Genomic DNA, 18,659 nt, shown 5'->3' with positions numbered 1-18,659 from the left:
GGTCAAAAAGTCCGGATTCATTTTTTGATTGCCGGACAAAAAGTCCGAACACATTTTTGGTGTCGGACAAAAAGTCCGAAAATACAAAATTGTCTAATTTGTCATAATTGTGTAATTTTAATATTTTATATAATATATTACGGTACTTGTTTGTTATCGCCCCGCCAATACACCGAATAAAATTTATTGCCCCGCCACTCTTGTTTGTTATCGCCCCTCCAGTACATCGCATACAATTTATCGCTATTGCTAATCGTTTGTGATATATTTTAGAAAATGAGAAAACTAAATTTTATCATTTTTATGATAATTTTCGATTAGTTCGTTACAATAATTTGCAACAAGTGGGATTCAAACATAATACTGTAAACCACACGTATAATTTTGTCGATCTGGACACAGGGGCTCACACCCAACATATTGAGAGGTTGTGGGGTTCTGCTAAATGGGGCAATAAAAATCGTCGTGGGACTAACAGAAATTTTCTAGAATCATATTTGGCAGAGTTTATGTGGAGAACACGTCTCGGAAAACAATACGCATTTGAAACTATCCTCAAAGATATTTCCGAATTCTGGCCTCCATTATAACTATATATTCATAATATATTTTCTACATTTTTCTACATATTTTATATTTTATACATTTTTGAATTTAAATTTTATACTATACATTTATATATTTAAAACTATTAAAATAAAATAACATAATATTATACATTGAAATATTTTTTTTTATTTATGGAGGGGCGATAACAAACAAGAGTGGCGGGGCGATAAATTTTATACGGTGTACTGGCGGGGCGATAACAAACAAGTACCTATATTACATTTTCTTATTCTTATTATTTCTTATACCTAACTACCTAACATAAATACAACAGAAATCCACTGGATTATGATTTTTAAGATAGCATAATATTATAAAACATCGATAATAATTACAATGAAAATAATAATTTAAAATGAGTTATATGTTTTAAAAAATTGTCAATACAAAAATTGATCCAAATATAATAATAATAATATTAAAAAAAAAATTATACGTCTTAAAAAATCTAGTCTACAGTAATAATAATATAATAATAATATTTAAAAAAAAAAAGGTACCTATACGATATATTTACAGATATCTACGCATTATGTTTGCCGATACAATAATAATTTAATCTACATTACGTTTTCTTAAGCAATGACCTATCTTATTTAAAAATTCTGCTATTGTTAACTCGTTATTAACAATCATTAATTATAATATTAATTAAATAATAAGAATAAGAAAATATAAAAAAAAAATATATATATATAAAAAATATTATAATTACACAATTATGACAAATTAGACAATTTTGTATTTTCGGACTTTTTGTCCAACTATTTCCATACCGGACTTTTCGTCCGGGAATCAGTTGGTATACCATTAGGTATATATATTTATTATCATTATATCATTGGTATATCAAAAAAAGTAAAATAAAATTTTTATTGTTCCCCGATTTTCCAAATCTCCGTTTACTCCATCAAGCCATCTGTTAAGGCCTATCTCTTGGTGAACACCTTATGCATCGATATCTTTTGTCCACTATATTATATGCTCAGCATTTTATCCCTCAGACGTTTTTGTGTGTTTGGTCTTTTGAACTCAATTTAAAGTGTAAAATAATGTTATTTAAAATTACGCGGGAAATGTTGGTATACTTTCATATCACATCTCAGAACTTTTAGCCTATCAAAATTACGACCAATCAGTGGAGAGGATGTGAAAATATCTCTACCGTGTTGATTGTGAAAAATACTAAATAACCACTATAGCCTCTGTGTTTCACAAATTGTGTCGCCCTTCTGGACTTTTTCCCTATTACAGAGGTCAACACATTTTTCTGCTGCCTTCTAGAAAAAAGAATTCACGGTGAGTAGTTTTTTATATTCGCGTTGTATTATTAAGTAGATTTTGCGAAAATGTGATTAACTCCTACTGCGATGCATTATTTAACTACCTATGGTGGTGTATTATGTGCATCTCGAATATCGGTAAACCCGTTTCTGTTGTATTTACCAACTATTAAATATCATTTTTTCGCAACGGTTGTATGGTTTACTTCAGTATCTGTACTAGAATATTATTACATATTTTATTTCTAATAAAACGTGCGTTATCACATTTCCAACATTGGTTGGTCTTCCCATTGATTATTTAAACCTGAGGACCTCTTGATTTAGATTTTGAGCACCTCTAACCTTATCCGCCCTGAATAGGATAATGTCAATGAGTATTGTTGAAAGATGTAAAATTTGGTGCATATTTAGATAGATAACTTATTGTCTGTATTGTCTGAGAAGCTTACCTAGTCAGAACTGTTAGAATATCTCAATACTTGATTCCAAATTAGAATAAATTGTCTAACAAAAAAAAAATTACCACCTAGATTGCCTCTCAGCAATAAATTAATTTTACTTAGGTAGTCATAATTTATGGCCAAACCAAGACCAGTTTTTGTCAGGAATTCATTTTTTTCCCAAGTGGAATAAGAGTTTAAGTCCGCGATGTACAGTTTAATGTCTTATTTTCATTATTGATTATATATTATTTGCCTTAATACCTTTTTAATGTTTTTAAGTTAATTCATTAACATCATTTTAGTAGGCTTAGAAGTTAGATTTACTTATTTCAATATTTAGTTTATTACCCGGTTTATTATAAGTTGTAAGTAATAATAAGTAATTATAGTTTATTATTATTTTAATAACAACTTTTAGATGGGCGATGAAAAGTTAAGCCGCAAGATGATTTTCCCATACACTTTTACATCTAAAGTTGTTCAATTTCCGTTCAAACTACATTTCAACAATCACTGGATGTTTCCATGGTTTATCGGAGCAGCTTTCATGGTTTCGCCTGTATTTTATCTGATTCAGAAAGCTGGTAATTATATATTTTATAGTATACCAGTAATACAAATATGTGAACCAAAATAATTTTTTTTTTTTTAGCTAATTGTGAAGCTAATGTAAAAATTTGGGCAGAGAAAAGGAGAAAGGAAGAAGAACACTACAAACACAAGTGGGATTAAACAAGATTCTGAGAAGCTATGTAGAATATAAAAACAAAACAATTGTCACTCAAAAATTAAATTTTATTTCTAATAGTGTTACTGCGAATTTTACAAACATATTTAAATTAATAATTATGTAATATACAGCATAGTTCAGGTTACATTTTCATTGACTTTAGTCCATTTTTCGCTAACTTTCCATAACCAATCAACTGTTTTTTGATCTCGTGCTCGATATGGCATTGGTATTATTTTAAAATTACTAAAAAAGATACATAATACCATTTTATAGATATTTGGCACAATTTCAAAATAATACATTTGTTTATAAAATATATTCCAATAAAAAACAATATTTGTATTTTGGTTAGTTTAATAAAAATTATACTTGAAGTTTTAAAATTTAAAAAAGCAAGGTTTAAATTACCTGATGAATTGTCCACTGATGTTTTCAAGTTCTGGCTCTAAAGCTGCATGAACCAATGTCTGCGATCCTTTAGCAGGTGATTTTAAAAACAACCATGCCATTGGTTTTATGAAAAACCTAGTAACACTATTGTAAAAAGGTAAATGTCTTGAAATATCTGTTGTACAGATACCAGGATAGATGGCATTTACTGTAACTCCAGTATCTGTAAATTGAATACAAATATATGTTGTAAAAATGATCCAATGATGTGTTTATAATAAAAAACAACAAGAGTGATTTTACAATAAAATCATAATCATAATATAATGCTAATATGAATTAATACTGTATTTAAAATAGGTGGTTATAATAATTAATGTACAAACCTTTTAATATTTCAGCTAATTTTGATGTAAACATAAGATTTGCGAGTTTACTTTGGTTGTATGCCTCTTCTTCATTGTACGACCTATCAGAATTTAAATCTTCTTTGTTAATTATACTAGATCCGTGTTTCAACGTCGTCACATTAACGATTCGACTGGGAGCACTTTTTTTCAAAGAGTCTAAAAGTAAATTGGTTAACAAAAAATGGCCCATATGATTGACACCCAAATGTGTTTCAATTCCTTCTTTGGTTAAAGATTTACTGCACCTCATAACCCCAGCATTGTTGATCAAAACATCCAATCTATTAAATTCTAGTTAAAAAGTTATAATTTAATGATTTCACAGGATGTATAAATATCAAAAATATAAATTCAAACCTTTCTGGAATTTTTTCGCGAATTCTCTTACTGATTCTTGTGATGATAAATCACATTTTCGACAGTATAGTCGTTTGTTCCTGGACATTAGTGCTAGCTCAACTCGACTCTGTTCTAAGGACAATAATCAATTTAAAAACATTTACATATATAAAGTGTATACTTTAATAATTTAGTACTTATTAATAATATAATAAGATAATTATTAGTGTAAATGCTGAACTTATTAAACACCATGTAAAATAAAATTAATAAGGTTAAACTATGAAAAAATTTAAATCACTGGTTTAAGACTTCCAATAGTATCAATGTAACTTGATAAAACTGTAAATGATTTTACAAAGTCGATATAATATTATGTTTGCATTAACCTTTTCACATTTTTCCATATCCCGACATGCCATCACGACTGTTGCATTTTTAATAGCCAACAACCTAGCAGCTTCTTTGCCTAGGCCAGTATTAGCACCTGTAATTATGATTACTTTGTTAGCAGCTGAAGTCTTGATTTTGTAATCTTTTCCAGACAACATATCCCTAGAAGAAAGAAAGTAAGTAAAATAAATAACAACGACAATGTAAATTATTAGGTAGATAGCTGGACCTGGGCGTAAAGCGATATCTTATCGGTAATATAAGGACATACTTGATTAAGTAAGCACCACCGCATACTGTACCGAAGACACTGACGTAGACCAAAGGCTTAGGTATATTGATCATATTGCGTTAGATAATATAAGGTCCCGACGAAGTAAATCTAGAATTTAAGAACAATAACTATAGGTACGGTAAGATTACTATATAGTTCAATCTGAAAATTGTTTTATTCTGTGGTTAAATATTAAAATATTTTCTTGTAAGTTGTAATATTATATTATTATTATTATCAAACATTTTTACTGTCTTAAGTCTTTACTAGTTTCACTCAGTAGTTTGCTCTTTAGAATTTTAGATTATGGTTTATCAGCAAGATGAGCTGCAGCTGCTGCGGTGTCGGTGTGACAAATTTGTGATAAGAAAAAAAATCAGTTTCGTGAGGAATTTGAAGACCACTGTGACCAACACAATAGCGTGATTAAGCCGCGCAGTGATACCTAATCTACCGTATTCTTCAAATTTCCTTTAATTTCAAAACAAATCAATAAAAACTAACAATTTGCATGCCTTTAAATTAAGACAAATAATTATTAAGTATAATGATTGTTAAAATATAATACTTTGTGCATAAGTGTTGATTTTGGTCAAAAATGATTTGGATTTTAACAACAGTTTATTACTCTATGGAAGCTGAGCTACAGACGTATTTGTTATCTCCATGCTCCGTTATACACACGATTAAAGATAGTACTATCTTTAATCGTGGTTTTACATGTTACAAGTAAGTAACTTTTAATAGACAATTTATACTTAGTAGTTCACTTTGGTTCGTTGGCCTAAGAATAGAGTGAAATGTGAATCGACCTACTGTCAAACTTAATGGTTAGAACATTATATGTTGTACTCTTGTATTTAATTTATTAATTTATTATGTAAAAAAACACGGAACTCATCAGAATAGTCGAGGATAACAAAAAAATTATTTCTGAAAAACGAGAATATTTATTATTTACCCAAGTAGGTTTTTACTCGGAATAGTTCAATAACAATAATTCATGAGAATATATTTATTATTATTATTTAAATACCTATAATACCATTTTATGTCATTTTATTATATTTAATATTTCACATGAAAAAGAAATATTTTATATTTTATTCTTGTGTGCAACTAACTGAACTAACAATAATAATTATTGTTTAGTCCTTAAAATAGTACTTATTATACTATTATGAATACTCAAAGCAATACTAACTATACAAAATAAAATGAACTTTTTCCATATTATCTATCATCAATCCTAATTATATGTACCAGTTAATCTCTTCAAATTATAATAGGTACTTACACAAATAAAACTTATGTTTAGTAAAAAATAGTATGCTTATCTTAATCGAATAAAAACATACAATAATGTGTTAAGACCATAGGCGTGCGCAGAGTTTCAAGTCAGGGACAGCGAATATTTTTACCGGCCCATACATGGGTATTAAGTTAACATTTTTAAGCTCAAAATCAAAATTTAACTTTTGACCTTTAAATAAAAATATTTTAAACGATAATCATTGGTTAATCATAGATTGTTTTTGCTCAATACCGGTATACCATATCAAAATTAAAAATACATCAAATATCAATAACACATTGTTGTTTTTTGTTTAAGTTAATATAAAATGATCTCTGTATATAACTTATTTTTCATACCTGTCATGTCATCATTATAGCCAATATATCCGGAAGCAGATATTAATAATAATATCAAAGGGTATTAGAAAAAATAAATAATTATTTTAATGAAACTATTTAAATTTTCAGTTATAGTACTTAGAATTTTAATTTGAGTAAATTTTCTGTGTGGAATTTTAAAAATCACTTCTTCTAACTATATGTCTTAGAATTGTGTATTATATTCAAGTATTTACGTCTCCCCAAAATTAAAATTCTACCTGTCCTGGGTCCATTACCAGTAAATAAAATTTGTTTTTTGGGGAATTTCGAACGGTGAATACATTTTATATACATAAAGAATTTCTATAGTTTTGAGATTCTTGGATTCTTTGGGACTAGCGAATCATTCATTAATGACATTTGATATTGATTCCATAGTTCTAGCCATACTCCGATTTTTGCTATTTCGTAATCATAAGACGAGTATTATTTGTTTATTATTTTTAAATTGAATATTTTTTACTGTTGTGTGTATACGAAGTTAGTTACTCGAAAAAACCGTCTTATTTCTTATATCAATACTTAATATTTAATTTAAGCAAATCCTACGACCGTTACTTGTATACGCAGTCCCTGTGTGGGGAAATTGTGCAAAAACCCACATACACAAAATTCAAGTTTTCCAATCAAAAGTCCTGAGAATAATTTCTAATGCTCCATCGTTTGTACGTAATGATACACATCACAAAGACTTCCTGCTTCCTACTATAACTGAGTATATAAAAAAATTAGCAATTAACTTCTTCGAATACATCAATTCTGCTCATAGTGCGAAATTCTATAGACTATAAGTGATTCACCTTCTGTACGCCGACTCAAGCGTGGACGCCCACACGACCCGTTGTTATAACTATGATTATTAATTTTAATTTACTTCTGATTTGTAAATACTTTAAAACTTTGATTATTACTAAGTGTTATCTATTTTCAAATGTAAAAAAAAATGCATCTATTCAACACTAGTTGAAGATGAGATACATCTGTAAGACTTTATTTAAAAAAAAAATAATATTTAATTTAATATAATTTGAAAAATATATGTGAAAACGGCTTTACATTGAAATTTCCACAGTACGCGTGTTACTATAAATACTCAACATTTATGCTGTAGAATTCGTTTAAATTATACATGTATCAGCCAAATATAATCAAAATCTCACTATAAAGTAACTATTTAAACATAATATTATACATTATAATGTTTAAAATAAGACAAGTGAATACTTAGTTTAGTTCACTATAACTCTTTCAAAAAAACTGCTGCTGTTCTCCTATCTTTACTCTGTACAATAAATCGATCTTTGATTTTTAAATAGTGAGTCTATATCAAAAATAAATTGATATTAGTATAACTAGAAAATAATTCCGTAAGTTATTTATACATTAAAAATGGTAATTACATGGTTGATAACATTATATGATGGTTAGATCGATATTATCTAGTAAATAGTATTATAGTTAATATCGACTGTATTTGATGCAAAAATGATCAAGTAAAAAATACCATAGTATTAATTTGTGATAATTATAATATGAACCTCATTACTTGACTGCATGGCATATCCGGCGTAATGTATAGGCTATTTAGCTACATTGCTGCGTAGATCAACAAAATTTTAATAATATGTTCAACGTATTGCAGATTAATGACTTTGTTGTAAAGTTGTTGAAATGTGAGTTTGAGTGTTAGTTATCAGTCATCACCAATATAAATTAAACCTGGCATGGTCGCTTGGTATTTGTATAGTATTTTTTTTATTTTTGTTGTCAAAAAGTGTTGAGTTCATAGGTGCAACTAAGATTAAAATTCTAAGGGAACTACAACCATCTTAACAAAACTATTAACTTAAAATAACCTACCTTTAAATATTTATTGATATTTAAAACCAGTAAGGGATATATTTTTTCTTGATGGGGGTGGAGGATTAATCATTGTAAGGGAGTGCTACCCCCAATGATTTTTATTCGTATTAATTTTAAACATAAATGTAACAATCTTTTCAGAAAAATCTTAAAAGTTTTAATTATTTCACGAAGATTCAAAATTGGTCGTGGATATTTAATATTTTACGTCTTAGATAAAATTTATCTCTGGATGAATTGTATCTAAATAAAGTCTTTTTTTTATCTAAGATTAAATAACTTATACAATATTTATCTGGCTGGGTATCCACTTGCGATGACTTGAATATGGCATCTGTGAAATTATGTTTAAATATAATTCGGTCCGAGTGTAACTAATATTAATCAAAGGTGGGTAGGCGTGTTTCTGTTGTAAGAAGTATAAGATGCCATCCATGGTTGCGTTTGAACCAGTGACGATGCGTACGAACCACTGATGTCTTCGAGCAATTCATGTATTTTTTTTTAAGGATCTTAGTTTGGTCACTATCTTCTTTATTTACATCAAGTCTACGTCCTTCTTAAATTTATTATCTAATATCCTTAATCGCTTTGATTAAATTAATATTAGATAAAATACTTATTTCTGTATTTATTTTATAATTAAATGAAATATTTGCTGTGCTTCATTAGATTTTTAATTTAAGGTTATATAAATATTATATATTGTACTAAAAGATCATTAAAAAAAATAACAATAATTTATTATTTAGTTTTAGAAAATCAAATTTCTGTAGAAAGTTCACCGAAAAATCTTACAGTAATATAATATGGTATTGCAAAATATATTTGAATACGTATGTTACTTGGACCTTCTCTAAATTCATTCTGCCAAAACTTACCTTATTTCGTGTTCAAGGTTAAAAGTTTCTGAATAATACACTTGAAAAAAATTCAAATTATAAAAATTAATGAATGTATTAGTATATGTAGAACAAACAATATGATTTACTTTGATAATATTTTGAAATAATAAAACAAACGTAGGTATGTTTGGTAGTTTGTGAGATATACTTGTATTACATAGTTCGTAATTCATGAAAAAAAATTATTTTGTCTTTCAAACAGGTCTACAACGTAAGTGCTAATCGTTAACTTAAAAAAAAACACATAAGTATACAAGCACTACAATACTACATATTATTATACTTTATAACAAAGTCCAACTCTAACGTTATCTTAGTGAATAAATTAACATAATTTAAAAGCACAACTGCAATTTATCTTTACCTTGGAATACGAATAAAAAATAAAAAACTTTTATTTTAAATGATGTAATCTAATTTTTGTTGTACATACTACTCGTGTGGTTATTTTTTTTCGGTGTACACGCAATCTTTTCGTGTGATATCCTAGGTTATCTATATACTACGTTTTACTTCAAATTTGTGAATGTTAGCTGTATTAAATCAAATTTTAATATAATTAATTCTACATAGGAAAAATGTTTTATTTTTTTTTGATAATACAATGTCCTGAAAATATTACAATGAATTAAGAATATTCCAATTCTCTTATACCTACTTATCGATAATGATATTTTTTGGTTCATAGCAATATTATAATTTATAACTTAAAGGTTATAGCATGCAACTTGTTAAACATTTTTCTGCTACCAATGCTACCATAGTGTCAACAAATTTCGTTAAATGAATTTTTGAATTTTACGTTTTGTAAAACTTATTTTTTAAGTCTACAAAAACCTTAGTGGAAGTTACATAAGATATTGTTTTGAAGTTTGAACCTACCCTCCTATCTAACCTGAACGACCTCGATATGAATTACGGAAAACTGGTGAATCAATATCTATTAAAACTGTAGGTATTGGCGATGACTCCATGCATTAGTTTAAGCCCACGTACGATGTAGTTATGGGCGTTATTTATTGTGTAATAAACATTTTAATTGTGGTAATAACTCATTCTTCTTAAATTAAAATTAAAATATTCTTACAATATGTGTTTGAATTTAAATGGTAAATCCTGTTTTGTACGGTTGTTAAACGATAGCGCGTGTGATAAACCAATTTTGATGGCCATCTATTATTCTGAACGGAATATTCGTAGCTAATTGTAGCAATGTATAACTCTGTAATCTATTGACTATTGTGATAATGATGGTTGTAATGTTTAGTGAGCATAATATACTTATTATCAAGCTCATGCGCATTGCACGGAAATTTCCTCATACATTTTTTATTAAAAAATAGTAAGAAACATGGGTTATAATATATAAAATACTTCCTGGGGTTATTTTTAAAGTATTTAACATTGTAAGAAATGATTTCAATATTAAATCATTAAAAAAACCCAGGAAAGTTGCATTGTTCAGCTTACTTCTCCAGCCGTATTCAGTTGGTATAAATGAATGTGTTTTATTTCAATGATATTGAATATCATTTTGTACAAAAAACAATACACAGCGGAGACGGTTTATAAGATATTTTCTATTTTTCTATAAGTGATACGGATGATCGAACTAATATTTTGAAAATATCATTGCGCATAAATGATAATACTATACTTGCCTAATGGCAAAATGTTTTAAGCGCCTTCATGAATAATACTTTTGATCTACAACAAAATCACTAAAATTTTCCATTATTTATTGTTTAAAAATAGCATTTTGATTAAATTTGAACTTGAAATCTCAATTTTGTGCACTTGTGTTTTTAGATTTTTTTTTTAATATTGCTAAAATTTATAAATAGTTATTAATTATTAGTTCATTAAATCTATGTGATCGAATAAACATTTTTTATTAAAATATATAGAAAAAAAACCTGAAGAAATTGGAAAATGTTTAATGCCTTTAAATAGCTTAAAATTACCTAGTCTAAACATCTTGAAAATTTCATAATATATAAGAAACGATAATTTAAGTATACCTAGTTATGGAATATTTGAAGTATTTTGAAGATTTCAGTACAGTTATTCATTTTTGAATAACAACTGAAAAAAACAAATTCGATTTTCGCCATAAACTAGTTTCTCGTACAAATTCCAATAATTTTGAAAAATACAAGACATTTGTTACTTTTGATTTTCAACTCTCAAAGTGCTTAAAGTTCCAACTTGTTATTTGAAATCATCCCCAAACTGGAAGTTGCATCAAACAAATGCTTACCGAATATTTCGAACGGTAGGCACCTATATGCCACGTATTGTTGTCGGTTAACGAAAACATCAACAAGTTTTAAATAATTATTACGTAAATATTATATTAATAATAATAATAGGTATTATGCTTGAATTACGGTACAATGAGCATAGAGAATATATAAGTGAACTAACCGTTTGAACCCGTTATGATGATGCAGATTAAAATGGGCTATTAATGGACGTGATGAGGTTTAAAAAAGTTTCCTAACTGGTGTCAGGGTTTGACACGTATATTATTAATTATTATTATTAAAAACATCCTATTTAAAAAATACAGTGGGTACGCAGTTTAACCCGAGATTTACAGTGCAGATATGATATACTGCAATGATAACTCCGTGACATACACACTGTTTATAATAGGTATCATATCATTATAATATACGCGTAATGGGTTGACATTTAAATTCGAACACTTACTATTTAGGAGAATAGTTTTAATTGAAAATAATCACTATCAGCAGTTTGAATAATTACGATTAACGATGATACACATTTATTATACACTGGGAACACGAGTCAAAAAATATTGACTTCCCGTCAGTGGCGGTTATACATGATGTTCAAGGGGGGAGCGAAAATAAAGTCAACCCTCCCCATCCCCTACCAGAGAATTTTTATATATAGTAAACAGCCATACAGGGTGTAACAAAAAAACCTGATAAAAAAAAATTATGCCAATTAAAAATATGAAAAAAATTATTAATATTATGATAATTAAATAATTTATAACCTTCGGACATACAGGGTCGTAATTAGAAACCTGCATTTTTCCACCTTAAGTAATGACATTGTCAGTGCCTTGGCTGAGCTGGGACACTCAGCCAAACACATACACAACGTCAAAAATAAATGTCCTCTACCTTTATTTTTGTGGATATTTTAACAAAAGACATCTTCGACATCAAGTTTCTACTCAATACTAAGGTTTTGATCGAGAAACCACACAAAAAAAGACGTGGCCCACCACAATGCCACAACTGTCAATCCTATGGACACACGCAAAATAACTGCTGCCACCAACCTAAATGCGTAAAATGTGGCGAAAACCATCATACGAAAGAGTGTTCCAAAGACCGATATAGTCCCGCCAAATGTGCACTTTGCACTAAGAAACATTACTGCTAACTTTAAAGGATGCCCAGTTTACAAAGCTGCTTACAAAAAAACCGTCCACCCTGTCAAGGACTCTGATTCCAACCCCTACCAAAATACCAAATCTTACGCTGATGCTACCAAAAATGATCAAAATTCACACACGGAACTCAAAATTACCGACACTCTCTCAAGTTTTATATCAAATTAAACTCACTAATTAGTCCCCTTATCTCCCTTCTCTCATCAGTCTTAAATGCACTTACAGCTAATAGCACTATTCCATAACCTTATCCACATTAAAATTAATTAATTAACATAATATCTTATCTCTATTCCTTTTCACATTGTATTACTTAAAAATATCTATACCTATTATATAATCAACCAACACAACATTATATTATGTAAAATTAAACAATTGTAAACTTGTAATAGCATATAATATGCTGAAACATTTTAATATATTAAATAAAAAAAATAAAAATAATGTATGAAATATACTCATGTTACCATATTTAGAAAATAGTTATTACGTTCCAAATTAATTTAATCAAAAAATATTGAATTTTAGAAAAATTCTAAAAAATAAAGTAATTGACTTAGATATAATCCGTGGTTTAATGTAGTATAGCTGCTGTATAGTAGAGATGGAGAGTAGGTCACTATAATGCATGTGTTAAATTTGAATGCATTGACAGGTATCATTGAATACGAAAAACGATTCTGAATGGAAATAATTTGTTAATCTATAGGATATATTATATTACCTATAAATTATAATATACTTTTATACGCTCACAAAGTGTTTTCTATATTGACTATGGAGTTTTTTTTTACAGTTATTTTAAGAAAAGGTTATAGAAAACATTATATTGGGGTTTTTAACCTTAGGTGTAAATCACAACAATTTTATGAATTTTAAACTTCATAATTCCATACAAATTTTTGCGATTTTGACATATTTCGTAAATATTTGAACTTTTATATGCTTATTAAAAAAAAATGTGACCAATAATTTTTGATTTTTTTTACTTTAATAATTGAAACTTATAATAAACCTTGTATGACATTTTAAAGATTTTTGGACAGCCAAATTTTTTATAGGCATTTTAATAAAAAAAACTAAAAATATTGAAAACTTCAATAGTCTTTAAATAGCTTTAAAAAGGTCAAAATATTTTGAAAATATAATCGTAATTAGATAATATTAATATAAAAATTTGGTGAAATTTTTAATTATTTACAATGATTCATTTTTGAGTTACAGCAAAATAAAAAAATCAATTTTCAGGAAAATGGATTATGCGTAAAAATTCCCGTTTTTTGTTACATTTTTATGGTTTTTACTGACGATTTTTAAAATTATTGGACATTTTTTCTTTTGACTCCCCAAAGTACCAACAAGAAAAATTTTTCTTTTCAAAAAGGGGTTGAAGTCAAAAATTGAAGTTTTATTTCTACTCCAAAATATAATAACAGAAAAAAAAAAACTTATAAAAAAAAACATACATCATTGTAAAATCAATACATTTCTCACTTCGTTCAAAATCTAAAAAACACATAATATAAATGTTGATGTTATTATCTAAATTATATAATGTTAACTTTATAATATATTGACAACATATTGTATTGAGGTACAATTATACATTTTATAATTTATTGTATTACCTAAGTATATTATACATAATATTTTAACCTAATTGCCTAAATATTAATTCAGTATTAGTCTCAAATGTTATACATTTTAATGTTTAAATGTAGTTAACATGGTTCACTTAAGATTAATATATATTTTTATTTTCATGTATAATATTTCTAGTTTCTATTGTAAAGTAACAATTATTATTTATAGGTACCTATTTTATATTTTCTTATCACTCATGAGTGATGCATGCATGATTCATAATTAATACATCATCCTAATTTTTTATTTAAATTTTCCTGCCATTGTATTTGGATTATTTTATGGTGAATTTTTTTTATTACACATTATTGAGTATAAAAGTTATTAAAATCTATCTTGTAGCACTGTGTTGATATCTATAATATTCTAAGCATAAATAATTATATTTTTGCAGTAAACTATTAATACTCCTAATTTATTCGATTTTTTTTTTTTTTGGCAAAAAATATGATAGTTTACATTTGGATTATAATGCGTCATATATATTGATAGAATGTGCAAATTGTTTATTACTTTATTAGAATAAATTACAGCAGCTGATTTAAATTTGGTTTTAAATATATTTTCAATGTCAATGATACTAATAGGTTGAATCAATATATTATTGCAATTTTATCATTTTAAAGTATTATGCTTGTGTTTGTATTTTAAATGCAATCGTATTTAAGACATTTTTTTCCTTTTTGTGTGTGCGTGTTTGACGTTTAATATATACACTATTTTTGTCTGTGTGTACTTTTTGGTGTTAGTACACAATGTTTGGTTTTATATTAAATGTGTGTATGAATATATTTACGTTTCAAGTGAAGCAGGGTAACGATAAGTTATGTTCAGTTTTAAAATATCTTGTCATTAAAGTTCCTTTAATTTTTTCTAGCTATAATCGTAAAATTTTATTTTATTATTTTTTCTATTTGGATTGTACTATGGATTTATAGATCTATATTTAAACGTTCAATATATTTTGTTTCTTCTTTATTTACATTTTTAAATTGCTTTTCCACAAACAAATTTGTTTGCATACACATATATTTACATTATTTACAAGTATATATGAATTATGCATATAACTACTTATATTTACCATCACTAGTTTACTTAAAGAGAGTATAGCAAATATTATTTTTTAGTATCTATTAACTAAATATGTGTATGCATATTTTGTTTTTTAAAGCTAAATCAAAATTCCCTATCCTTATAATCATAAAAATAATAATATCTACAAAATTTCATGTTATTCTTCGTAAATCTTTAGAAAACTAATAAATAGTAAATATTATATCATAATGTTTTTGAAAAATTGTAATGATTATATAGATTATCTTAATACTAGAGTTATAAAAAAAATATGCATACATCTAAATTACCCACAGAAAACAATTATTATTCAAATGGTGAATTTTAATTTATTGTGTATAATGTATTTTGCTTATTGTTTCTTAATTAAAAATTAAAATAAAGTAATTTTTTATCATTGAAATTATATTATTCCAAACATTTGGAATTCATCATAATGTGTGCATGCCTATATATTTTATAAACATGTTTACATAAGTTTAACTTTAGATAATATTATATACTTTTATACCTAAATTTTTTTACAAAGGTTGGACAGAACATCTTAATAAAATTACTGGTAATGAAGGTTTGGACTTCAATATAATAGCCCAAATTTCAATATATTATCAGATATTGCCCATTGGTAACCTATATTTAACTGTGAAAATGCTGCAGCAACAGTATAAATTTAAAATTAGGTGTCGTTTACTACGTTTATATGATGGCGTTAAAACGGTTTGAAATTAAACTGGTTCTAAATTCTTAAACTACATAGTGCGAGCGTTTTAACTTTTAAAATGGCTTATAAGATGTAAACCGTTTTAACGCCATTATATAAACGTAGTAAATGAAGGGTAATGTATTGCAACAATTAATAAATTGACTAACTTAATAAACAATACACGTAAGGCATTGTGTTTATAACTCAACTCCATGTCATATTGTTGGGTAATATTATTATTGGGCAAGCCCCTTACTATTTTATAGTATCCTTAAAATAAAACCGTGTCTGGAGGGCTTTTGGCAACACTGATTGCGCCTTTGATGGGTCCTGGCGGCAGCTGCGGCGGCCACAGTAGCTTTAGCAGCTTCGAGTCAAGTTGTTGGCACCGCTCATGACTGTGCTTTTTTAGTTAGTCCATGCACATTATACCTATCTCTTCTGGCAATTTCCCCAAAAATAGTTATTCTTTAATCATCACTAATAATTTCTTTTTTTTTAAACAACTATTTACACTTGTCATTGGTGCTGTCACGTGTATAATTTTCCTACAATAGTAAAATAAAAATTCGAAAAAGACTGGTGAGTGATATGTAAATATTATTAAATACTAATTTATTTCGCGCCATTGTATGTTATTTATATTTTTAAATTTATTTCCCCCCTATAATATTTAAATGGATTTGATTTAAAATTACTTTTTTTTTGTTTTAATATAGGTACTTATAGTATGTTTTAATGTTATCTGATTATTTTTACTCGTATTTTATAAATCTTAATACATTGAATTAACCCTTACTTGTGATATATGAACATTATTCGTACACTTTACAAATACAATGTGTTATATATTTTTTGTTATTATTTATAGTTATTTATTCTCTTACAGCTATTATTATTATTAAAATCTTATGAATTGATAAAAGTTTGTTTGTATACACATAAAATTATATCACTGATAATTTTGTAAATAAGTTTAAAATATGATACCACCGCATTGGTTATTCATATTTTCAATTTTAAACTTAATGGAACTTCAACCTTTTTTGGAACTATAATATTATTATAGGTGAAAAATTTTAACTTAAAAATGAAAAGAAGATTACTACTATACACACACGCGCGTGCGTGTATTTTTCAAACTATTTGAAAGTATTTCACACTTATTTTTTTTTTTTAATAATTAGTGATATTGCTACTATAATAGGATCTAACCTGTTGCTTACTGAATAAAAGTATTGTTGAAAATAAATCAAAAAAGTATGTATTTTATTGTCTTTGTGAAGACTAATAAAACTATAGATGGTTTATTGAAAAGTCGCACGCAATAAAATAATTGTTACACTTATGTTTCTCAAGTGTCTATAATAGATTAAATAAATATAAATAGTATAAAATATGCTCGAGCATTTGTAATATTAAATAACACCTTTGTATTTAATATTATTTTTAAACAAATAAATATTTGAATTTAGTTTATAACTTTCCCAGAATAAAAATAGATGGAATATAGGAAAAATGTATCGTTTTATTTTGTGAAAAAATCTTTTATTTATGTGTTTAAAATGTGTAAAGAGTACTGAAAACTATAAAATATATTTTTTATGAATGGTATAGAGTTGTTATGACGTATTGTTCAGAGTTTTTGGCCTGCACATGATAAGAAGTATTGTCTAATATATTTTCTTTATTGTGATTCATAGTCTTTCGTATACTTATAAGTTATTGTAAACATTATCCATTGAAGGAACTCCCGGTGGTTTTTGGCATAGTTCCTGAAAAAACTAGAATCTAAAGCTTACCAAAAATACGTCTTAAAGGACTAATTAAGTTCCTTCATCCTTTGTTTTTTTTATTGCACTTTGTTCCGACTGGACAGAGACAGACAATAAAATTCACTACTCGACAGAAATTAAACATTTCCACCACTTAATTTCGGAACCAACCGCATTTTACCCACTTATCAGAATTAAATCCTCCCAGGAATTCTGTTGGCTGCAATTTAAGTTGAAAAAAAAATTTAAATTAAATTAAAAACGTGACGGACCGTTGTTCAAGAAAAAAATCATCGTTGAAAGTTATTATGTGATATTTGAAATTAAAATGCGTTTTTAAGGTATTGCTAATAGTCGTAGAATGTATTTTGTGATAAGTTAGAATTATTTTTTGTAATCGTATTAAGTACTTATTTTTAAATTTAAATTATCATGGTGGAATATTTATAAATATACATTTCTAAAATATTATATTGCACTGTTTTATCTCTGATTTGTTATCATACGAGAATTCTGGACTTGGTTGATTTTAGAGTGGGTTATATGTATCTGAAATATATTTAAGCGCGTTTAATATTTTATAAAATTATAAAAAAAAGTTGATTGTTTAAGTGTATAATATTTTATCTTGATTACTTTGGCGCAAGCAGTAGTAGATTTTTGTCATTAATTCAAACACATAAGTCAAATGTTAGATGTAAT

General features: G+C 26.9%; 3 protein-coding genes across 3 annotated transcripts in view; 2 read left to right on the top strand and 1 right to left on the bottom strand.

The window, feature by feature from the left end:
- Positions 1-1,747: 1,747 nt before the first annotated feature.
- LOC107165445 (uncharacterized) lies at positions 1,748-3,213 on the top strand. The gene is made up of 3 exons (XM_015513674.2): positions 1,748-1,908; positions 2,757-2,922; positions 2,991-3,213. Exons 2-3 carry the CDS (start codon positions 2,757-2,759, stop codon positions 3,068-3,070), a joined length of 246 nt encoding a protein of 81 aa, XP_015369160.1. The 5' UTR covers positions 1,748-1,908; the 3' UTR covers positions 3,071-3,213.
- LOC107165426 (retinol dehydrogenase 13-like) lies at positions 3,113-5,198 on the bottom strand. The gene is made up of 6 exons (XM_015513650.2): positions 4,875-5,198; positions 4,600-4,765; positions 4,229-4,337; positions 3,848-4,162; positions 3,480-3,684; positions 3,113-3,314 (listed from the first exon to the last, which is right to left on the bottom strand). The coding sequence occupies exons 1-6, from the start codon at positions 4,946-4,948 to the stop codon at positions 3,206-3,208; spliced, it is 978 nt and encodes a 325-aa protein (XP_015369136.1). The 5' UTR covers positions 4,949-5,198; the 3' UTR covers positions 3,113-3,205.
- An 11,331-nt stretch (positions 5,199-16,529) lies between these two features.
- LOC107165257 (Kv channel-interacting protein 4) overlaps positions 16,530-18,659 on the top strand; it is a 44,037-nt gene continuing 41,907 nt past the window's right edge. Inside the window, exon 1 of the mRNA XM_015513417.2 lies at positions 16,530-16,764. The gene's annotated coding sequence lies outside the window, so the exon portion shown is untranslated. The remainder of the gene's footprint in view (positions 16,765-18,659) is intronic.

The sequence above is a fragment of the Diuraphis noxia genome, unplaced genomic scaffold (genome assembly GCF_037042655.1).
Source record: "Diuraphis noxia isolate RWA-SAM2 unplaced genomic scaffold, SU_Dnox_SAM2 contig0002, whole genome shotgun sequence".
NCBI classification, from domain to species: Eukaryota; Metazoa; Arthropoda; class Insecta; order Hemiptera; family Aphididae; genus Diuraphis; species Diuraphis noxia.
The sequence above is the reverse complement of the archived record's forward strand: the minus strand, read 5'-3'. Positions and strand labels throughout refer to the sequence as shown.

Coding starts and splice junctions, on each gene's coding strand:
- LOC107165445 (XM_015513674.2), top strand. CDS start 2,757: ATGGGCGATGAAAAGTTAAGCCGCAAGATGATTTTCCCATACACTTTT. Junction 2,923..2,990: donor TTATCTGATTCAGAAAGCTG/GTAATTATATAT, acceptor TTTTTTTTTTAG/CTAATTGTGAAGCTAATGTA.
- LOC107165426 (XM_015513650.2), bottom strand. CDS start 4,948: ATGATCAATATACCTAAGCCTTTGGTCTACGTCAGTGTCTTCGGTACA. Junction 4,338..4,599: donor ATATGGAAAAATGTGAAAAG/GTTAATGCAAAC, acceptor TCCTTAGAACAG/AGTCGAGTTGAGCTAGCACT. Junction 3,685..3,847: donor ATTAGCTGAAATATTAAAAG/GTTTGTACATTA, acceptor TTCAATTTACAG/ATACTGGAGTTACAGTAAAT.